The sequence below is a fragment of the Ctenopharyngodon idella genome, chromosome 20 (genome assembly GCF_019924925.1).
Source record: "Ctenopharyngodon idella isolate HZGC_01 chromosome 20, HZGC01, whole genome shotgun sequence".
In the NCBI taxonomy this organism is placed as follows: domain Eukaryota; kingdom Metazoa; phylum Chordata; class Actinopteri; order Cypriniformes; family Xenocyprididae; genus Ctenopharyngodon; species Ctenopharyngodon idella.
Window position 1 is genome coordinate 17,779,598 of NC_067239.1, and position 20,808 is coordinate 17,800,405.

A 20,808-nucleotide genomic window follows, 5' to 3' on the forward strand; every position below is an offset into this window, starting at 1 on the left:
AACAAAACATTCTTTTATAGCTTTATCTTAAAGTTAATGCATGCCATAACTATATAACTGGCATCATGCCATGAAGAAATTAGATTGTACTTCCATTTTTTATTAGAGAGCAGATTTATAACTCCTCATTTTAAAATGTAAAGGTTTCAGCTAATGTTTAAGTGAGTCATAATATGCCCTGTTATTGTGTCTCTAATAATATAGCCTTATGGGAGATAATTGTATTTTTTTTTATACTTGTATGACTCTGGAATACTTTATTCTGATTGGTCAATGGCAGCATTTTGCAGTCAAATATTTGTATATTTTTTATATTTGAAGCTAGCTCATGCTCTCTTCACCTTTTTTTTGTTTTATTCTCCATTTTCTTTAGAGCTACATTGATTTGGTTTGACCACTTTACACAATTTTAGGACTACTTCAGCTGCTCTTATTCTGTGGGCTTATGCTTTGTAATTTAGCATAAATTCTCTGAAGTAAATCACTGAATTTAAAGGGCTTGCTCAGGGACACTGGTGATTTAGCAAGGTAACCACTCAGGTTCTGGATCCCCACATGATTTAGCCTGCAAGTCTGACTGTTTGAATTAATTTAGTGGTACTGTGGATTTAGTGGATTTAGTTTAGTGGAAATGGATTTTTCTTGATGGATATATCTATATGCCAAAAGGTGGAGCTAGCATTTCTGTTAATCAACTAAATGCTTTCACAATGCCACATGCCCATGTCAATTTATTGTTAACATTGCAGCACTCTTATAGGCCCCTTTATTTTCCTTCTTTCTTTTCGTTTCCTTTCCCTGTTTTTTTCTGTTATTCTCAGTTGTCTCATTTTCAATATTAAAATGCTAATAGTGGGATTATCTATCTGCCCAGTGGCAGCCTGGCAAAGTGTTTTGAATTCTATTTTAGCAATTATTTTTGCAGTCCAGTTTGAGGTAACATGAAATTACACACTTTACCATGAAAGCAACTATTTACACTTGTTTAAAGGGACAGGAAGTGTCTGGATGTAATTCTTGCTAAATAAATAAATTAATATTTAAAAATATTTAAAAGCCAAATTGTCATTGGTATGAACATAATGATCCTACTGTATGTCTTTCTCTGTGTAGGACCTGGGCAGACTGGAGAGTGATGTGAAGAGGCTCCATCAGTCCATAGAGAGAGTCCAGGAGACTCTGGCCTCCCCTGATCTGGCCCGCCTCAGCCTCAGAGAACAGCTGGCTCAGAGACAGGTACACCATCAATCTTCTACTAACACAATTTTTCATTCTTCTGATTTATATAATGTATTTACTCTATGATGAAAATGCACTCATTACATTCTGTACTACATACAGTATTGTGGACACATTTATACACTGCAAAAATAATTGTCTTAATTATTACATAATTTTGTTATTCTTTTTTTTTTTTTTCCCCAGTAAGGATCTTTATTATTAGAAAATGTACCTTGTATTAAGTTTATTTTCCTGCATAAGTACAACAAAATTCAGTTTATGGTTTATGCTTAAAAGAAGGACAAAAAAGGTTGACAACAAGGTAGGAAAAAATAAACTAAATTCAAAATATATTTTTTGAAAAGAAGTATTCTTTTTTTTTTTTAGATAGTTTTGCTTCTCAGGTAAATTTATCTTGCTTTAAAAGTGTTTAAATATTTTTCCTGGAAAACAGGTTAGAAACACTGATTAGCCATAAAAAAATAAAGAAGAAAAAAATAACTTACTGACAAAAAATACTGACGCAAAAATCACATATGCTGATTTTATCACTGGTACCATCAAACTAATGTTGAATATTTGTTACTCAGCTCCTGTTGTCAGAGATGGAGGGTCTCAAACAGCAGGTGCAGGCTATGCAGAAGTGTCAGAGCGCCCTCCGGCTGCCAGAGGATGTAATGGCAGCATTACCGCTTTGTGTTACTGCACAGAGTCTGCAGCAAGAAAGCAGCCATCTCCAACACAATACCATACAACAGTGCAATATATTACAGGTATCTACACGCAGATCGCAACATATTCTGTGATGAAGATGTACCTCATATTAATGTTGATTTTTCAATTCAAGCTTTCACTCAAATGTTTATGTTGATATGAAAAAATAACTTGTTTCACTAATGGTCTTTTTGACCCCATTGTACATGTCTTAAAGGTATAGTAGCATCAACTATTTAATCCTAAAACTATATTATGATTGTTTTTGATGTAAGAAACCTTGACTGACCTTATAAATAGACTTCAGGGGAAAATATAAAATGCTACAGAAGTGTAGAATATGGCCCCTTCAGTGTATATGCATAGTTTCATATAGCATGGGATTCAATGGCTTGTCACTAATCACTTGTGGTTTTAATGGCTCATTTAGCATCTCTCTTCACATTCCCCCAGGAGGCCATGGTGCAGTATGAACAATATGAACAGGAAGTCAAGAACCTACAGAGACTTATTGAAGAGGCACACCGTGTTATTCAAGACCGCCCTGTTGCCACAGGAAACATACAGGAGCTTCAGACACAGATACAACATCACGAGGTGAGGAAGGGCATCCTTCTTTCGTACTTTAATATTTTCAAAAATACAGATGCTTAAGGCATCATTTTTATTTTTTAAACACTGTTTCTTTAAAGAAGCACTGGTATCAGTTATGATGCTTTGTGCATCAGTCAGTCAATCTCACAATTCATTGCAGGCGTGTTGTCTTTGCTATTACTCACCTTGTTGCTTTGCTAGTCGACCTACATTGGGCTGGAATGAGTCAGGCCATAAATTCCTAACATGTTCCCAATGGGTGTAAAGGTAGCTCTGCGATCTTTGACCTCAGTCTGTTTTGTCCTGAGTGACATCAAATTCTTTCTTTCTCTCACGCCCTTTTGCCCTGTTTCTTTACATTTGCACACACAAACACATTCACACACATGAAGGCAAGTACGGCTACACGATTAATCAAATTGTGATATGACTTAGTGTGATTATCAAATCGCAAAGGTTGCGATTTAATTAAACATATGAGCTGCGTGTTTTCAGTGTTAAGCAGCTCGGTTTGCAGTAAATGCTGCTCCACACAAACTCATCTCTGTATCTGCTTTGAATTATTACGTGGTTTTCCACCAACACAAAAGCTTGATGGATTAATATTTGAAAATGAAGGAATTGAGACATGAATTAAGCCATATTGTAATTTTACAGTTGTTCTGTAAAATAAATTATTTTTATTATTATATTATTTTCTTAAATACCCATTTTTTTATTTAACAGTAAAAAACAAAATTAAAATACTTATTTTTTTGTTAAATATTTTATTTAGAAGTAATAATATTAATAATAATCCATTCTCCAAACAGCTTGTTTTCTGTAGGGTCCTGGGGATGATGTAGCCTACAATAATAAGAATAATAGTTATTTTTATTCTTGCTGTTATTTTTATTAATATGTATTTGGGTCATTGACGAATAAGGTTTTTAAAAGTGTAAAAAAAACATAATGGAAATACAGTTAATTTTGAAGTTTTATTAAGTGTTAACAATGAGATTATTTGGTTTTTATAATCAATTAACACTGCTTTTGTCATTTTTTTTCAAGATGGACAAAATTTGTCACCAAAAAGTCATTTGGTTTAACCAAAATTTCGGTTTTACCGAATGACACTTTAGGTTATACCAAATGATGATATTTTCAAACAATGCTAACAGGCTGTTATCTAGCTAGATTGCTAGTTAGCTTGTTAGCAAAAGGACAATCAGACATTTTATATTTGGTACAAGTTTTTAAAATACTACAAAATTTTCCATGTTTTATAGCGGTTGTACCAAATGACCTGATGTTTGGTGTATGAGCAACTGGAAACATGAATTTTTCAAATAGTTAGTTACTTTGCTTCACGACCATGTGGTCCTTTGCAGGTGTCTGAATGATGTCACTGCATGACTTGATCCAAAATGTTCCCTTTATATTGGTTACTCCGAATGACATCAATTTCAAACATGAAATTAATTTTTCTGGACATTCTTTCTCATAACAAAGCGACGACTTCTACACATAATTTTAATACCATTTTGCACTATGTTGATAAATGATGTTATTACTACATTTATTACATTTTAAGATATTTTAATCACAAATGAAATGGCTGTCTTGGCCTTTGGACGGTTAAACCGAATGACCTTTTGACGCTTCAAAATCTTTAAAATACCTTTATGTAGCAAAATATAATTAAAACCTTTTGGATTCAATAAAATTGATCTAGTTGTACTACCTTACATACTTTGGATGTCATAGCTTTGTTTTTTATTATTATTAAGGCCTTTAGACAAAAAAATGACCCGTCACGTCATTGACCTCTTTGCAACATTTTGGGAAAAATTGTGCAGTCCTACAAAGAAGAACAGCCATCACATTTTAAATCACAATCATAATTTCTATTTGAAAAATCATTATTCTATTTTTTTTCCCCACATTGTGCAGCCCTAATGGCAAGAGCTGTTTAAACAAACCAAATAAAAATAAACCTAAACCTGTACTGAGTCTCACATCCCCATGTTTTATTAGCTCAGCTTAGTTTAGTTGGGACAGCAGCTGTGGCTTTATTACCCAGGGTTATTTTCCTCTGCAGAGCCGAGTGCTGCAGCTGCAGCTTTTTCCCACATGACCTCATTATCAGAGACTGGCCTGTCTGTGTGTGTTTGCGAAAGAATGACAGTTAGAGAGACAGAAAGAAGGGAGGGGGGCTCCGTAGGCCGTACACAATCTGTAATGTGAGTCCCGTGAGTCCCCTTCCTCCCCTCTAAGTCACTCGCTCGCGCCCAGTTCCTTTGTTTGTCAGGAAAACAGCTTCGGGATTGGTGGAAAGAGAGGAAGTGAAGGGAAGGAAGGAAGAAAAAAGCCCCTCACTGAGCTCATTTCCTGTTCCCGTGGTCTTTGTGTGTGTATGAGTGTGAGTTGGCCGGTTAGGGGGAGGAAGTGTTCTTCCTTGCTCTACTCTCCTCCCACTCTCTCCAGTTGGTCGAGCTCTCTGCCAATCACGTTAACCGTTGCCTGAAGGCTTGGCTTGTTGGCCTTCTCCTACTGCTCTCTGATTGGCTGCAAGCTCAAAATGCCTCTGACTGAGCGATTGCTCGTCTGTGCTGTTTTTTCTCCTGCAAACAGACAGAGAGGGGGAATTTCTCAGCTCAGCTTGCCGGTGCCGCTCTCTACATTAACCCCCTTTTCACTCCTCATCTATGGGACTTAATCGAGGACGCATATGTTTGGACTTAACCCAGCTGTATGGACCTCAGTGGAATAATAATGTAATGTGTCATTGTGACAGGAACTGGCCCTGAAGATAAAAGGCTACCAGGAGCAGATCTCAGCCTTGAACTCCAAGTGTAAAATGTTGACTGTGAAAGCCAAGCATGCTACCATGCTGCTGACGGTCAGCGAGGTTGACGGCCTTTCCGATGGGTTAGAGGAGCTGGAGGATGAGGAGGAAGAGATGCCCAAACACCCACCAACACACCCCTCTGTTGTCATGGTGAGTGATTTACACTTGTACACATGTTAGGACTGGGCGGGGTGCACTGGGTGCTCTTTTTTTCTTTCACTGTCAGACAAGCATCCCATGGGTCTCTTGTTTCTTCCACAGGGTTGTATGTACCTTTGCATTGTGTATCCCTGCTGTTGTTTGTTACTGAAACAGGAAACAGGATGAGGGTGTTAGTTGGCCTTGACTTTGTCAACATTATTAGGACATTTATTTGCCCTGTGTTGCATCAGTCATGATCAGGGCCGGATTCCACATTAACCGCCAACAGTTCAGCTCCAGCTGTGTCGCTCAGTCCTTACAGGCTTGCAGAGAAAGGAGTGTAGCTTTGCGGTACTTCAGCAGTCATTGTAGCTAGATCTAAATTTAGTCTAATGTTGCTTCAGCAGGTTCAGATTACTTCAGTTCGTGCAGGCAAGCACAATTCATTATCGTATGTCATCTTATTGTATTTTTACAGTGAGTCTGTGCATATCCTCTGCCCCATTTCCTGACCCGGTTCATTCCTTTATCATGACGAGAGGTCTGTGAAGGGCTTAGTCATGGCTACTCTTAACAAATGTGGTCTGTCTGTAATTCTCTGGTGCTGCTTTTCAGGGTCTTATTCAGCTTTTCTGCTTGAATCATTACTTCCTGTCAGATTCATAGGGAATATACCGGTACATTACTACAGAAGTTTGGGGTCAAGAAATTCAAGATTTCTGTTTCAAATATATGCTGTTCTTTCTAACTTTTTTATACATAAGAAAATCCTGAAAAAAACTTATCACCATCTCCTCAAAAACAATAAACAGCACAGCTGTTTTCAACATTTATAATAATAAGAAATGTTTCCTGAACACCAAATCAGCATATTAGGATGATTTCTGAAAGCCTAACCCACACTGAAAATTCAGCGTTGCCATCACAGGAATAAATGACATTTTAAATTGCAATAATATTTCACAATATTACTGTTTTTACTGTATATTTGTTCAAATAAATGCAGCCTTGTTTAGCATATGACACTTGTTTCCAAAAATCTTGCTGACCCCAAACTTTTGAACGATAGTGTACTTTTTCCAACCTTCTAATATTCTTCCTCTGGTTTGTTTTCTTCTTACTTTGGTGCTTTCTGTCTCTTTCTTCCTCTGTCTTTTTGGCTTTTTAATGGTCAGATGACGGCAGGCCGTTGTCATACTCTCCTCTCCCCGGTCACAGAGGAGTCTGGTGAGGAGGGCACCAACAGTGAGGTCTCCTCTCCCCCTGCCTGCAGATCACCCTCACCCGGGCCTAACGCTGACACCTCTCAGGTATCCCGTGGCTCTAACCCACACCTCACTAACACCTGCCAACCTGATCACATTTAATCAACTTATCCCTGATCAGCCACTATCCCACTTTAACTCAGTTTAAACTTAACCAGTTGATTTCTTACAGTAGCCACTGTTCTGCTCTGGATTTAAATATGAATCAGGCTAAAAGCCCTGATATATTCACGGCGAACTTTTTCGTTCTTTGCTTTGGGGTAAAAAGAAGTTTGAAATACATGAGCAGCGGTATACTGTTAGCGAACATCCTGACACTGCCCACTGAGAGCTGTGTTTAGATGAATATGTAAATATGGGCTGTGCACTTTCCTTTCAATAAAATAAACACACAACAAAAATGACAGAGATGAGAAAACAGTAAAGAAAGCATCTGATTGTATCTATGTGGATGTTTGCACAAGCTCTGCAATTCAGCACTCCAGTAGTCACGTTTATTTATATACCACTTTATACAATAGATTGTTTAAAAGCAAGCAGCTTTACAGTATTAAACATGAAAAAAAGAAAACATTGTCAGAGAGAGAGAGAGAGAGAGAGAGAGGGGGAGGACCAGGCCTTTTGTTTATATATGTGATTACTTTCGTTTTGTTGTTTATTTTGTCATTAAAGTTACGTTGAATGTTCGCTGGTTCCCACTTCCTTCTTTCCTGAACTTGAACTTTGTTACAGTGGGACTCTCTATTCTACAGTTGACTTTCTTGAGGAGCAAGAGAAAAGTATTTCATCTCTGATTTCATTCTGACTGTTCACATAAACACATTAGCCATGTAATGAACAATAGTTGACACACATTTGAACATGGCCTCAGGGAGTGACAAAGATGTTTTGGTTAGCACGGATTCTTTATGTATTTAAGCATCTGGCAAACACATGGTTAACCACTTCGGTGTGTGTGAAAAAATTTGGAGTAATATTATTGCTAGGTACATGTGCAACATCTGAAAAATGCTGACACAAGCAAACGTTAGTATCACTACTGTTTTGTTGTATTTTAAGAGAACCAGCACAGTTTGGTTTATTATTTATGCATGCATGCACACACTCTCAGACAAACTCATTGACATATTTCTGCATCTTTTGTAGGGTTCAGGGCGAGCTCCTTTAAGTAGAGCTCCATTACAGGAACTGTATGACCCCTCCATGGATTCAGCTGCCTCAGCTAACCTGGATGACCTACAGCGATCATGGGAGACTTTGAAGAATGTGGTAAATATCCATAGATGCATCTGGCATTACAAAATCCAAATCACTTCTTCATAGGTAGGTTAACATATATTTTTACAGATCAGTGAGAAGCAAAAGAGCCTATATGAAGCTCTGGAGAGGCAGCAGCACTATCAGGAGACCCTCCAATCTGTCTCCACGAAGATGGAGTCCATTGAGACCGCACTAAATGAGGGCTTAGAGCCAAGCAAGAGTCCTGAGAGCCAGATGGCCGCCCACCAGGTGAGAAAGACAGAGGATCAGATAAAGCAAGATGACCGCACTAAAGCTAGATCACATAAAAACTCACTAGCGATTCAAGCCAGAGGACAGGGTTACCCTCTAGAGTACCAACTTCTCCTATGTCTAAAACTAATCTCTTACCTAGAAGTATCTTCCTTTCCGTGGCATGTAACCTTTAATGTAGCTTTACTGTTTACAACTAGTGCAAATCAATTTACTATTGAAACCAGAAATTGAAGCAATTTCCTGATTGGTGGTTGTTCTTCAGGCTCTGATGGATGAGATCCTAATGCTCCAGGATGAGATCAGTGCTCTGCAGGCCTGCTTCTCCCAGGAGCTGCAGTTGGATGAGGACAGTTTGGAGGCAGATGCCGGAGACCAGCTGGCCTTGCAGTCAACCCTCACTGTACTGGGAGAACGCATGGCCACCATCCACATGAAGGCCTCCGGAAAGCGCCAACTTCTGGAGGTGAGGAGGAATAATATCATGCAGAGCAATGGTGACAAGCCAGCTGATTTATAATGGCAAAAAAATCTGCTTGTCTGTTAAAAAAGAATTTTAGCAGATTATTCTGGTTATTTTACTCACTGTTGTTTAGCACATGCTGGTCATTTTAAATTGTCATGTGTGTCCTAGTAGTTATTTTAGTCTTTTGATGTAACTATCAGCACCTCTCTTTGATTAAAACCACTAATTGCAGATCATAAACCAAATGACAGACAAGCCTAAACAAATTCCCAGCAAGCATAATTAAAGAAAGAGAGAATAGAGGGATAACACATAACAATAATTTAAAATAACACATTTCATCCGCTTTAAAATGTAATTAGAAAGCTTCTCCTACTTTACACTGACTTATTTAGCTTAAGAAGAACCAACAAGAAACAACTCATTACATACCCTTGCTTTTAGCATATTCAATTTTGTGCGTTCTCTGACCCACAGGAGCGATTGAGCGAGCAGTTAGAAGAACAGAGGCAGGAACAAGCGCTACAGCGTTACCATAGTGAAGCAGAGGAGCTTGACAACTGGCTGCTCAGCACACGTGCCACACTGAGCTCCACGCTACAGCCACACCCACAGGACATGGACATGGAGGAACAGCTGATTGACTGCCAGGTAAGAGACTCAGGGTGGGAAATATAAGAAAAAACAACATGCTACAATATTCATAAATCTTGGTGAATAACTGTATACATCATGATATACATAATTTTATGGGAAAATTATTCAAAACTCCTGAAAAAATATTTGTTTTTTTGACCTTGGATAATGTTGGACACTTTTTTGTTCACATTTCTTTTAATTGAACTACTGAAAAGTCATGTGCACTGCAAAGAAACAACTATCAATAGACAAATAATTATAAACATACTGATTATTTGTTTAATCTGCCCTACAATGTATTTATTTTATTTTATTTTACTATTTAGATAACTAATTTCATAGCTTCAGAGTACTTGTGCATTTTTTGAAAAGCCAGTTCTGAGTTGTTATGGCAGATGGTGGAGGAACTATGAAAAATCCATTATAGATTTTCACTGGCATGTAAACAGTCAATTCATCAGATTCTGGTGACTGATCATCTCTGGAGTCACTAGAGCGAGCTGCAGTAAATCTGCTTAGCTGTGTCGGTTTTGTGCCGTTCTGTTGGTCATTAGGATTAGGGGCTTCTACCTTGCAGTCGTGGGACGTCCCACAGTGCATGTCTGCATTTCTTCAAGAAGACACACACATGTGTCTTTTGTGTTGTGATTAGAGGGCTGTAGGGATCAAGTTAACCTTTAACCTGAGAGTTAGACTCTTTGTGGTAAGTCGGGGTGGCCCTGACCTTTAGCTTACTGCAGTGGATGTTTGCTCATTTCTCACTTGGGAATGCCACAGGCTGTCTCCACTATTATCCAGAATTCAGTTCCAGCTACCCTGCAGGCCTGTCCCAGCACTTCTGATCTATATAGATTTTTAATTCTTAGTAGTACACTAATTTCTCTAGAATAGTGTGCATGTAGTATGGTAGAGATGTAGATCTGAAGACTCGGTTAAGCAGCTTAAGAAGATTATCAGTCACTGCATACACACGTCTCCTGTTTACGTATTTTTTCACACACCTTCTGTTGTGTTTTTGCATGCAGAGTGTTTGACACATATCTGACAACAAACCAATCCATTGAGCTACATTGAATTTAGTTTTTTTAACCACAACTTTGTCTTTATGGTAAACTCATCTGAAAGCTTTGTAACTTGAATTTAACACCTAAAATAGAACTTTGTCTGTACTTTGTTCTGAATCAAACAACAAACCAAAAAGATAGGTTACCAAAACCAAATCCTGATCATGATAATTAAATGTGATTAATGTTCAATTAAATGTAATTAAAAGTGTTTAACTTAATGTTAATAGCACCAACAATCCTAAAATATGAATCACATTGCTGAATCATATCTAACCAGTTAAAGCAATTTGGTATGGTGATCTTTTGTTCGTGATCTAGAACATGTTACTGGAGATCGAGCAGAAGGTGCTGTGTCTGTCTGAGCTGTCAGTGCACAGTGAGAGTTTGCTGATGGAGGGGAAGGCCGGTACACGGGGTGACGCTGAGCAACTCTCCCACAAACTACACAGCCTCAAATCCAGCCTGCTGGAGCTACAGCGCATCCTCCAAGACAAACAGACCCACATTCAGGTGAGGGATACGCTACATATTCTCAAAGTAAGGGTCAGTGACAGAAGAGCTGCCCAAGAACTGAAGTCCGGCAAATCTATATTTGAGTAGAATTAAAGGAAAATGCCAACGGTCTGAATACTAAGAACAGTTGTAGGTCACTGGCATCAGTCAGTACTTTTGCACACACACACACTAACAACACTAAAGACACATCCTCGCCTCAATGGATGCATTGTGAACAGCGGTACAGAAGAATGCCAAGCGCTGTTCATTGTTGTGAAAGATGTTCCACTGCTCTCCAGCAACATCCGTCTGAAACAAAGACCTTTTACAAATTGTGAGACAAGTCTGGAATTTTCACCCAGCTCTTTTAAATGAGACTTGTTGGTTAGATGTAAAAGCCTGATGCAAGCTGATTTGGGTCTGACTCCTATTGACCGTCATGACTGACCTTTAACTTCTACTTACTGAAAAGATGTTTTACCTTTAGCTTGTGTGTGTGTGTGCTTCCAGAAATGGTGTCAGTGAATCTAGGTTTATTGTTTGGACACCTTCTATAAATTAATTTTACCAAACATAATGTGATGTAATGTTTTTGTGCAGAAAATAATCAAATCAAACCTTTTATACTTAATACTTACACATATTTTTTATATATATAATTTAAAAATGACAAATTTCATTACCAACAACTTTGTCATGCATTACTTTCTGTAACTGACTTCTATGACTTTATTTAAGGGGTCACTTCAGGAGCAGGAGGACATTGAATCAGACTCGTCTCTGTCTCAGAGCCCCAATATGATGGACTGGCTCAGTCAGGCGCGATCCACACGCAACCAGCAGCATCAAGACACAGTGCAAAGACAGAGGGTAGACAATCAAACAACTACTGTTGATCAATAACATAATATCATTAAACTTAACTAGCACATTATATGCTGATATTTACACAGCCTTAAGAAAGATATTTTAGTTGCATTTGAATGGGCAGGAATGGATTTGGTTTTTTGACATCAGCTCCTATATATAATGCAGGAATTGGAGGAGCAGCTTGGCGAACAGAAGAAGTTACTGCAGTCCGTAGCATCTAGAGGAGAGGAGATTCTCTCACAGAGAACAACACCTAATGGAGAGAGGTAGGTCCTTCTCACTTGTCCATTATCTACATGTTCACATCTTTCTGTAGCACACTACATACCAGGCCTGGCAATATAACACAGAAATTTGGTGCGATAAAATATTGCATTGTTGCATTTAAGTCAGCATGAAGTAAAAATTCACTCTATATTTTTAATACAAATTATAGATCTTATTGTGAACAATTCATCCATGCTTTTTTTTTTTTTTTTTTTAATTGACCTTGAAATTACATTTTATTAGATTGATTATTAAAACTTGATACCAATGGACACCTTGTGTTATGGATCAAGGATTTTTTAACTGACTGTCCTGAAAGAGTTTCTGTACAAGCCAAGGTACTATGTCTGATGGGGTTATTTTGAATACTGGGGTCCCTCAAGGCTGTGTGTTATCACCTGCATTATTTTCTTTGTATATAAGTGAAATGCAGATTTGTGAAAGTAATTTTATGTTGCTTAAGCATGCTGATGACATGGCTATGGTTGGTCTTAACAGATGCTAATTTGCGCTGCTCTTGGTAGATTGTGTTGGTCATTATGGAAATTATCCGGCTGCATCTGTGTTCTTTAATTTGCGTGTTGTCAGTAGATCACACGCAGAACTTTCCACTCCCATCAGCACTTTTTTGGAATTGCGCGCTCACGCTAATTTTAGTAAATCTGGCCCTAACTTTTTTGCTCACCAGCCACTGTGGCTAGTGGTTTTTCAAAGTTAGTAGCCACTCAGCATTTTCACTGGCCACAATTTTGTTGTTGGAAAATTTTATATGATTAAAATTGACTATGGCATGCTAAAATTTACTGGAGCTAGATTTATAACCCTTTTAAATGTAAATGTCGAAGACTACATGAAATGTATAACAGTACAGGTCATTATCAAATATTTAGCTCTAAAAAGGTTGTGTATAAAGCTCCCTTTTTTATGAAAACAAGCATTCTACTAAGACATAAAAAGAGTAGCTTCTTATTGCATAATAATATTGGTGCAGGAGTGTATAAGGTTAATTGAAAAGATAAAAACTAAACTTAAAAAAAAAACTAGACAGAGATATACTGTCTGTTTAAATATTTATTGACAACAGTAGTAAATACTGTAATGCAGAGTAGAAAAAAATCTCTGCACTAGAAACAAAGAGCAAAAAAGAACACCTCCACACTATCTTGTAGTTAACCAGCCGTCTTCCTATCTTTACATCTGCTGCTTTTAATAAAGCAATTAATCATGGATCAATATTTATTTGGTCAGCAAATATTGATAATATAGAGGTGATTAATTTTGATTTGATTACTAATTGTCATATCATCTGTAGTTTGAAATGTTTTAATTGATTGACAGCCATATTGCAGACATGTATGAAAGACAAGTGTATGCAGCACAGACTCATAATGAGCTTCTTTCTTCACTGTTTGTAGTTCTCCTGCAGAACTTTCTGAAGGGGTTGATGGTCAGTGGCCTGAGAGCATGAGCACAAAGGATCAGATGAAAGTCAAATGGGAGAACCTGAGCAAAGACCTTAACAACAAACTGCAGCTGTCACTAAACACGATGGAGCAGACACAGTGTAACACGGTACATAATCAACTTCAACACTTTACTTTAGCTTTGTTTTTCAGCATGTTATATGTTTGAGGATAGATGTGTTATATCTGATCTGATTCCCCTCTCACTCACCCTGATAGAGTGCTGCAGTGATGACATATTGTTGTAGGCCAATCCAAAAATTAGCATCACCCTGGTTCCTTAACAATAGGATTTTTCCACTGGCTTTTGGATTATTGCAGAAAATAAGCTCTGTAACCAACAAAGATACTGTATATGATTCACACATGTGCCTAAATAATCGCCAGCATTAAAAAGCTAAATGAATCCTATAAACAAACTACACCATGGTCGCATGACTTCAACGTCACCACCATTTAAGCTTCTGTAAAGCTCTTTCAGTCTTTATTTAAAAACATTTTCCCTGAAAGTTTGAGTTATAATAGTTTGCAAGAGCATGATTATGAACACAATGATGCTGTAAAAGTGGACTAGTGAGTATGAGTTTACCTGTTTGGGGTGAAGACGTATAATGTCCCTTACAACCTTTGTAGTCCCATTTAGCCACTTGTTAGCAACCGCCTTTTGCAAGAAAAGTAAAAGCTTTAAAAATAATCATGAGGGGGTATTACTGATGTATTTTATGTCATAGAATAAAACATTAAAGTATCTTGACCTTTTTTCAGGCATTTAAACAAAAACCCATTAAAAAAACATTTACTTCACGACAACGGAACTGGAAGTTCTAAACTCGTTTCCAAGTTTTGGCCTACAAAAATCCCTGCAGCACTAATTTCTTGTCCCCTAAAAAGGGCAAAAAATCTCAGAAGACATAAAAGCTGCCTCTGTGCTCCAAAAAAATAAGCACAATCCTCTCTCTTAGCTATTCCAGCCAGTCTCCAGTCCCTGTGGAGTTTTCAGAGGGGAGCAACTGAGTCAGGATATCCTGTCACCCAGAAGTCTGTTTGAAGGCTTCAACCAAGACTTGGGGGACTTGCCTCAGGTACTGCCACTGAACATTTTAACTTGATGTTAAACTGCACTAGGATTTTGTGTTACTATAACTAGTAAGGATTTATTTTCAGCTATTCGTTCATTTATGTCCTCCCCACAGACAGGGGGCGCTGACAGTAAGCGTTCTTGTGCTCTGGAAAGGGCTCTTTATGAAGCGGTGTCCTCAGCTTCCTCTTGGCTGGACAATGCTGAGAATGAACTCGTATCTGGCCCATTATTATTATCTGATGACTCAGAGACTCACCTGGGCCACCTAGAGGTTAGACATAGTCATTTTACGAGAGTTTTAAACTAATTTTTTTTTTTAATAAGAAACTAATAGTTTTTGGCACTATATCTTTTCTGCTCTTGTCTCTTTAGGGTTTGGGTAAGGAGGTAAAGAATGTCAGTGAGGAGGTTTGTAAATGCCGGGATGTGCTCGGAGGAACAGAGCGGCTATGGGATGAAGGAAGTGTTTTGGTTGAGGAGGTGTTAGGTAGTTTGGAGGGGAGACTAAAGCATCTGGACAGAGTGCTGGATCAGAGATGTGACAGCATGAAAGACAAGCTGCAGGAACTCACTGTTTTCCAGGTATATGTAGCTTGTATCTAGTTATTTTTAATAAATATATTCTTTTTTTGTTCCTTGCTCTTTCTCACAAATACAATTTTCTCTATTTCTATTCCACAGACTGAGTTGAGGCTGTTGCTTACTGCACTTAGTGACTCAAAGTTCCAGCTTTTGCAGAAAATGAATGCAGCTATGGATCGGCCCGCTTCTAAACAAATGGAGGTCAGACTCATTTAAAATGGCAAAAATGTTTGCATGACCCCAAGCAATACTTTGTTATTAGACTATGAATAAGATCAATCAAAATTTCAATGTAAACAGATTCTAGCAGAAGCAGAAGACAGTCTGAGGGAATTTGAACAGAAAGTTTCTGAGATGAGGAGCAGAGGAGAGACACTGCAGCCCAGCCAGCTCTGTACTCAAGAGCTGCTGAAACTACAGGTACACACATCTGTCTCTCCTGATGTTTGCTTTAGAAACTGCAATTACAGTTGCTGATTTCATGTTTTCCATTTCTCTTTCCACTTGACATTGTGTTCTGCTGTGCAGGATGCTTATGAAGTTTTGGTGGAGATGGTGGGATCCAAACGGAGTGGGCTGAACCAGAGTTTAATTCTAAAGGCTCAGTATGAGAAAGCTCTGCAAGACCTGGTAGATCTGGTAGACACCGCCCAGGACAAAATGGCTGCTGATCAGAAGATGAAAGTGGGATCAGTGATTGAGGTTCAGATCCTCCTGGACAAACACAAGGTATAACACCCTTTTTTTGTGATTAATTTATTTTAATTATTATTGTTATTATTTTTATATAAGCATGTGTATGGACATTTGTGAGCAAAATATTACCTGAAGGTCACCATATGCCACCTTTTTTGATATATCCAATCTACCAGGGTTGGTAAAAATTCAGAATCTAAGATTTGGCCCTTTTAATTATGCCTGTTTATTAGGCAAAATAGACAAGATATACACATATAAAAGGTAAAATCTTTCTCTTCCAGGACTAAAATATTGATGACTTTTGTCTCATCCAATCTAATGCTCTCTAGAATGACAATGCCTCTCTCATCAATTCCACATATTTCTGACTAGCAGTAACAAATGCCTTAAAATGCCATAAAGTGTGTGTGCCATAAAAAGTGTACAGTCTTTCTTATCCAGGAAAACAGACCAAAAATATTGATGACTCTCATCTCATGCAATCAGATTATCTGAAGAATGTGAATGTCAGTGCCACCTACTTTCTGAAATAATTGATTATATGGTGATGTATTGTCTGTCTGTCTGTCTGTCTTTTCTTGCTGCAGGAGTTTTTTCAGGGGCTAGAGACGCATGTTGTCCTGACACAGGCCTTCTTCAGGCAGGTCAGTGGGTTGGTGGTGCAGCGGGAGGTCCAGAGCCTGGAGGAAACTGTGGCTCAGGCCCATGCTGTACTTAAACAGGCTCACAAACGAGGAGTGGAGCTGGAGGGCATTCTGGAGGTTGTGTGGATTTGTGTTTCTATACAAGATAGATGCAGATTATAATGGGTGCATATGGAGTAAATAACTGTCATGTGTTTTGTGGCATCAGTGGTGGAGCAGGTTGGTGGGTGACTATCAGGCCGTGTACAGGCAGCTGGAGGCAGTGGAAAGCAACATCCCTAGTGTAGGCCTGGTGGAAGAGACAGAAGACAGACTTCGTGATAGAATTGCTCTATACCAGGTGCAACTCCATCACACACACAGATCCCTGGATCAGACACGGTTACACCAAAAAAATCAATACAACACCAACCATTATTTTATATTACAAACATTACATTACTCTATACTCTATTCATGAGCCAAAACATTACGACCAGTCACAGGTGAAGCGAATATCACTGATCATCTAACAAGGCCACATATTAAGTTCTGGGTAGATTAGTTGGTAAGCAAACAATCAGTTCCAATTGGATGCAGGAGAAATGGGCAGGAATAAAGATATGAGGGATCTGCTGCTAACGTCTTGTTGCCAGATAGCACAGTACATCTTCAAGGCTCTTGTAGAGTCCATGCTTCGCCGAGTCGGCGCTGTTTTGGCAGCATGCGTAAGACCAACAGCATATTAGGCAGGTGGTCATAATGTTTTGGCTCATCACTTGGTTTGTGCAATATTAGAAATCAAATTGAGAATGTCTTTTGAATTACTCAATTCAGGAATTTTAATTGAATCTAAATTAGAAAACATGATGTGAATTTGAATTTAAGGATGTAAAATCATACTTCTTTATACCTTCTTATATTATTACAGATTAAAGATTGGGGTCAATAAAGTTTTTAAATGTTTTTAAAGTTTATTTGATAAAAAAACAGTAAAACAGTAATATTGTGAAATATTATTACAATTTAAGATAACTGTTTTTTATGTTAATATATTTTAAAATGTCATTTATTCCTTAATTAGCTTAATTTTAAGTAGCCATTACTCCGGTGTCAGTGTCACATGATCCTTCAGAAATCATTCTAATATGATGATTTGGTACTCAAGACACATTTCTCATTTTTATCAATGTTGAAAACAGTTGTTCTGCTTTATATTTTTGTGGACACTGTGATACTTTTTTTCAGGATTCTTTGATGAATACAAAGTTCAAAGGAACAGTATTTATTTGAGATAGAAATATTTACTGTTACTTTTGATCAATTTTGACTTTAAAAAAAGAACTCTGACCCCAAATGGTAGAATGGTAGTGTACATTAGGAATGTTAGAAGATTTGATAACGAGGAAGGGTAAATCTAAAACTAAAAGGACGGGTGTGTTGTCTATCTCACTCTCTGTAGCGTCTGAAGGCCGCTCTGTCTGAGCGGCAACAGCAGTTGTATAAGTTGTTGGAGGATGAGAAGAGGCTGCTTTTACATGTGTCTTGCTCAGAGCTGGAAACTCAGCTCAATCAGCTGGGGGACCACTGGCTCAGCACCACCACCAAGATCAATAAAGAGCTACACCGCTTGGACTCCACCCTCAAACACTGGATCAGGTCAGAACATCTGATCACTTTCTTTTTGTGATTCTCTACTGCCTTGAAGAATGACTATTAAGTTATATGTTTTACTAACTTGAATCTGGCCTAATTGTTTTTTTCAGTAATTGATATCATATGGAGTCTTCATATTTCATTGTAGGTATCAGAGCGAGTCAGCTGAGATTAGCCAATGGCTGAGTTCGGCACTAGACCGCCTGGAGTTCTGGAGCACTCAGTCTGTTACAGTACCTCAAGAGCTAGAGACTGTCAGAGACCATCTTCATGCCTTCCTGGTGAGAACGGCCATTAAATATCCTGTTAAAAGAGACTTAGGTCTCACTTGACTTTCACAGACACACTCAATATCATCTCCATATCTGCAGGAATTCTCCAAAGAGGTGGACGCCAAATCATCTTTGCGCACATCAGTTCAGAGCCAGGGAAATCAGCTACTCCGGTTGAAGAAAGTGGACACGGCAGCACTCAGGGCAAACTTGGCCCAGGTAGACACACAATGGGCTGATCTTCTCACTCGTATCCCTGTGGTCCAGGAGAAACTCCACCAGGTATGATGACCGGGACTGGTTGCACTGGCCCATTTCAGTTTAAGAAGGGTGTGCAGATAATGAACAGGCTCACGTGGCAATGCTAATAGTTGCATTCATGTTGTGACAAACAGCTGCAGATGGAGAAGTTGCCATCCCGTCATGCGATAACAGAGCTAATGAGCTGGATATCCCTCATGGAGAATATCATCCAAGAGGACCAGCAGAAGATCATGGGGGCAGTGGGATCTGAGGTTGTGCAAATATACCTTCAAAAATACAAGGTAATAAAAAGTTAGAAAAGGCTGCAAGAACTGTTATATTCGAAAGACATTTTGTACTCCATGAAAGACACCAAATCTCTCTTTCTTTATTGACCCCTCTCAACAGGGTTTTCAGATTGACCTGTCCTGTAAGCAACTGACTGTGGATTTTGTGAATCAGTCAGTTCTACAAATCAGCAGTCAGGACGTGGAGGGGAAACGCAGTGACAAAACTGACTTTGCTGAGCGTCTTGGGGCCATGAACCGCCGTTGGCAGATACTGCAGGGACTTGTTACAGAGAAGGTTAGACATAAATGTGGAAAATTCTCTAATTTTGCTGGAACATGGATCATCAGGTGTTTTTACAAGTAGACTGTGACTTTTGTACCCCATTGTATGCAATTTACCCTTAATTTGCATCATACACCAAACTGGTGCCTTCTGTGATTTATAGATTCAGCTTTTAGAGGGTCTGCTTAAAAGCTGGTTAGAGTATGAGAATGTGGTTCAGACCTTGAAGACCTGGATCAGTGTACAGGAAGAGAAACTCAAAAAGAAGCACAGGATTGAGGACGTTTCCTCAGCCCAGAATGCACTTAAAGATTGTCAGGTAGATACTACACCCTAGCTGTTAGGCTCTACACAATACACAGACAGTACACTATGTGGATTCATTAGTAAAGATTGCATTGATAATCCCGAAATAATTCACATGCTTTGTTTTTTTGAAAGATTGATCTGACTGTCTGTGTCTGTGTATGATAGGAAATGGAAGTGTTGGTAAAGGAGAAAGAGAAGGATCTGGAAAGGGCTGAAGAGAAAGGATGCTTACTAATCCAGGATAAGAAAGGCGAAGCCGGCTCTGTTATTATGGACACCCTAAAAGGCCTTAACCAGTCTTGGGCCAATCTGGATCACATGGTATGTTTCACATAATGCATTTCAGTAAAGCTTCTAATTTTTAATCTTCATGATGATACTGTTTACAGGGTAACACTTTACAATAAGGTTCCATTTGTTAACATTAGTTAACTACATTAGTTAACCTGAACTAAAAATTAAAAGTACTTCTAAAGAACTGATTAGTCTTAGTTAAAGCTGGTACTGGTAGGTTTCTGCAGGAAATTTGATCATGCCAGACTGTACAGAAATTGAAATCTACAGGTAACGCTAATACACACGAAATACACATAGTCCGCAATGCTGATGTTGTTAACATTAACAATTTGAGAACAAAGTATAACAGTAATAATAATTAGCATGGTTTGATGTGATATGAGCTAAGTGATCGTTAGATTTAATCACCATTGGCAGCGCAATTTATTTTTTTTCTCAGTTGGTCAGAACAAAAGTGGCAGATTTGTTAGTTACTTGTTCAGATGACAGCCACACATTCTCCTCAAAACATTAGATTCATCCGCGCTGAGGAGCCGTGCTGATGCACAACCCACGTAAAGATGATAATTCCGCAAATAACTGCAATTGCAGATTTCAAACAGAGATGGCGACAGAGGCAAAACTTACGGACTGCAGCTTTAATGTTCATTTAACCATTTGCTAATACATTTTTAAAATCAAAAATTGTATCTGTCAATATTATTTAATGGCCGTGCAATATCATGAACTAACAATGAACAGTTGTATTTTCTGAACTAATGTTAACAAAGAAGAATAAATAATGTATCAAATATATTGAATCAAATACTGTATCAAAAGATAGTTAATGGATTAACTAAATAATGTTAACTAATGGGACACCCCTGTAGCTTACCCAGTTTGCCTTGTTTTGGAAGAACTAATGGGACTTATTGCAAAGTGCTGTATAT

At 38.3% G+C, this 20,808-nt stretch overlaps 1 protein-coding gene across 7 annotated transcripts in view; it reads left to right on the plus strand.

Moving 5' to 3' along the window:
• Nucleotides 1–20,808, plus strand: part of syne1a (spectrin repeat containing, nuclear envelope 1a) — a 148,535-nt gene that overhangs the window by 101,513 nt on the left and 26,214 nt on the right. For 6 of the 7 annotated variants that reach the window (XM_051874201.1, XM_051874202.1, XM_051874198.1 and 3 more), the window contains 28 exons: nt 1,114–1,236; nt 1,812–1,994; nt 2,389–2,532; nt 5,306–5,509; nt 6,676–6,810; nt 7,912–8,034; nt 8,113–8,274; nt 8,543–8,743; nt 9,221–9,394; nt 10,768–10,959; nt 11,683–11,814; nt 11,980–12,080; nt 13,497–13,653; nt 14,507–14,626; nt 14,738–14,896; nt 14,998–15,207; nt 15,307–15,408; nt 15,508–15,627; nt 15,736–15,936; nt 16,494–16,667; nt 16,759–16,890; nt 17,992–18,188; nt 18,334–18,466; nt 18,557–18,739; nt 18,853–19,002; nt 19,109–19,285; nt 19,437–19,592; nt 19,748–19,903. In XM_051874201.1, the coding sequence (XP_051730161.1) occupies nt 1,114–1,236; nt 1,812–1,994; nt 2,389–2,532; nt 5,306–5,509; nt 6,676–6,810; nt 7,912–8,034; nt 8,113–8,274; nt 8,543–8,743; nt 9,221–9,394; nt 10,768–10,959; nt 11,683–11,814; nt 11,980–12,080; nt 13,497–13,653; nt 14,507–14,626; nt 14,738–14,896; nt 14,998–15,207; nt 15,307–15,408; nt 15,508–15,627; nt 15,736–15,936; nt 16,494–16,667; nt 16,759–16,890; nt 17,992–18,188; nt 18,334–18,466; nt 18,557–18,739; nt 18,853–19,002; nt 19,109–19,285; nt 19,437–19,592; nt 19,748–19,903 (4,401 nt within the window). The remainder of the gene's footprint in view (nt 1–1,113; nt 1,237–1,811; nt 1,995–2,388; nt 2,533–5,305; nt 5,510–6,675; nt 6,811–7,911; nt 8,035–8,112; nt 8,275–8,542; nt 8,744–9,220; nt 9,395–10,767; nt 10,960–11,682; nt 11,815–11,979; nt 12,081–13,496; nt 13,654–14,506; nt 14,627–14,737; nt 14,897–14,997; nt 15,208–15,306; nt 15,409–15,507; nt 15,628–15,735; nt 15,937–16,493; nt 16,668–16,758; nt 16,891–17,991; nt 18,189–18,333; nt 18,467–18,556; nt 18,740–18,852; nt 19,003–19,108; nt 19,286–19,436; nt 19,593–19,747; nt 19,904–20,808) is intronic. The other variant, XM_051874203.1, reaches the window with a different exon arrangement.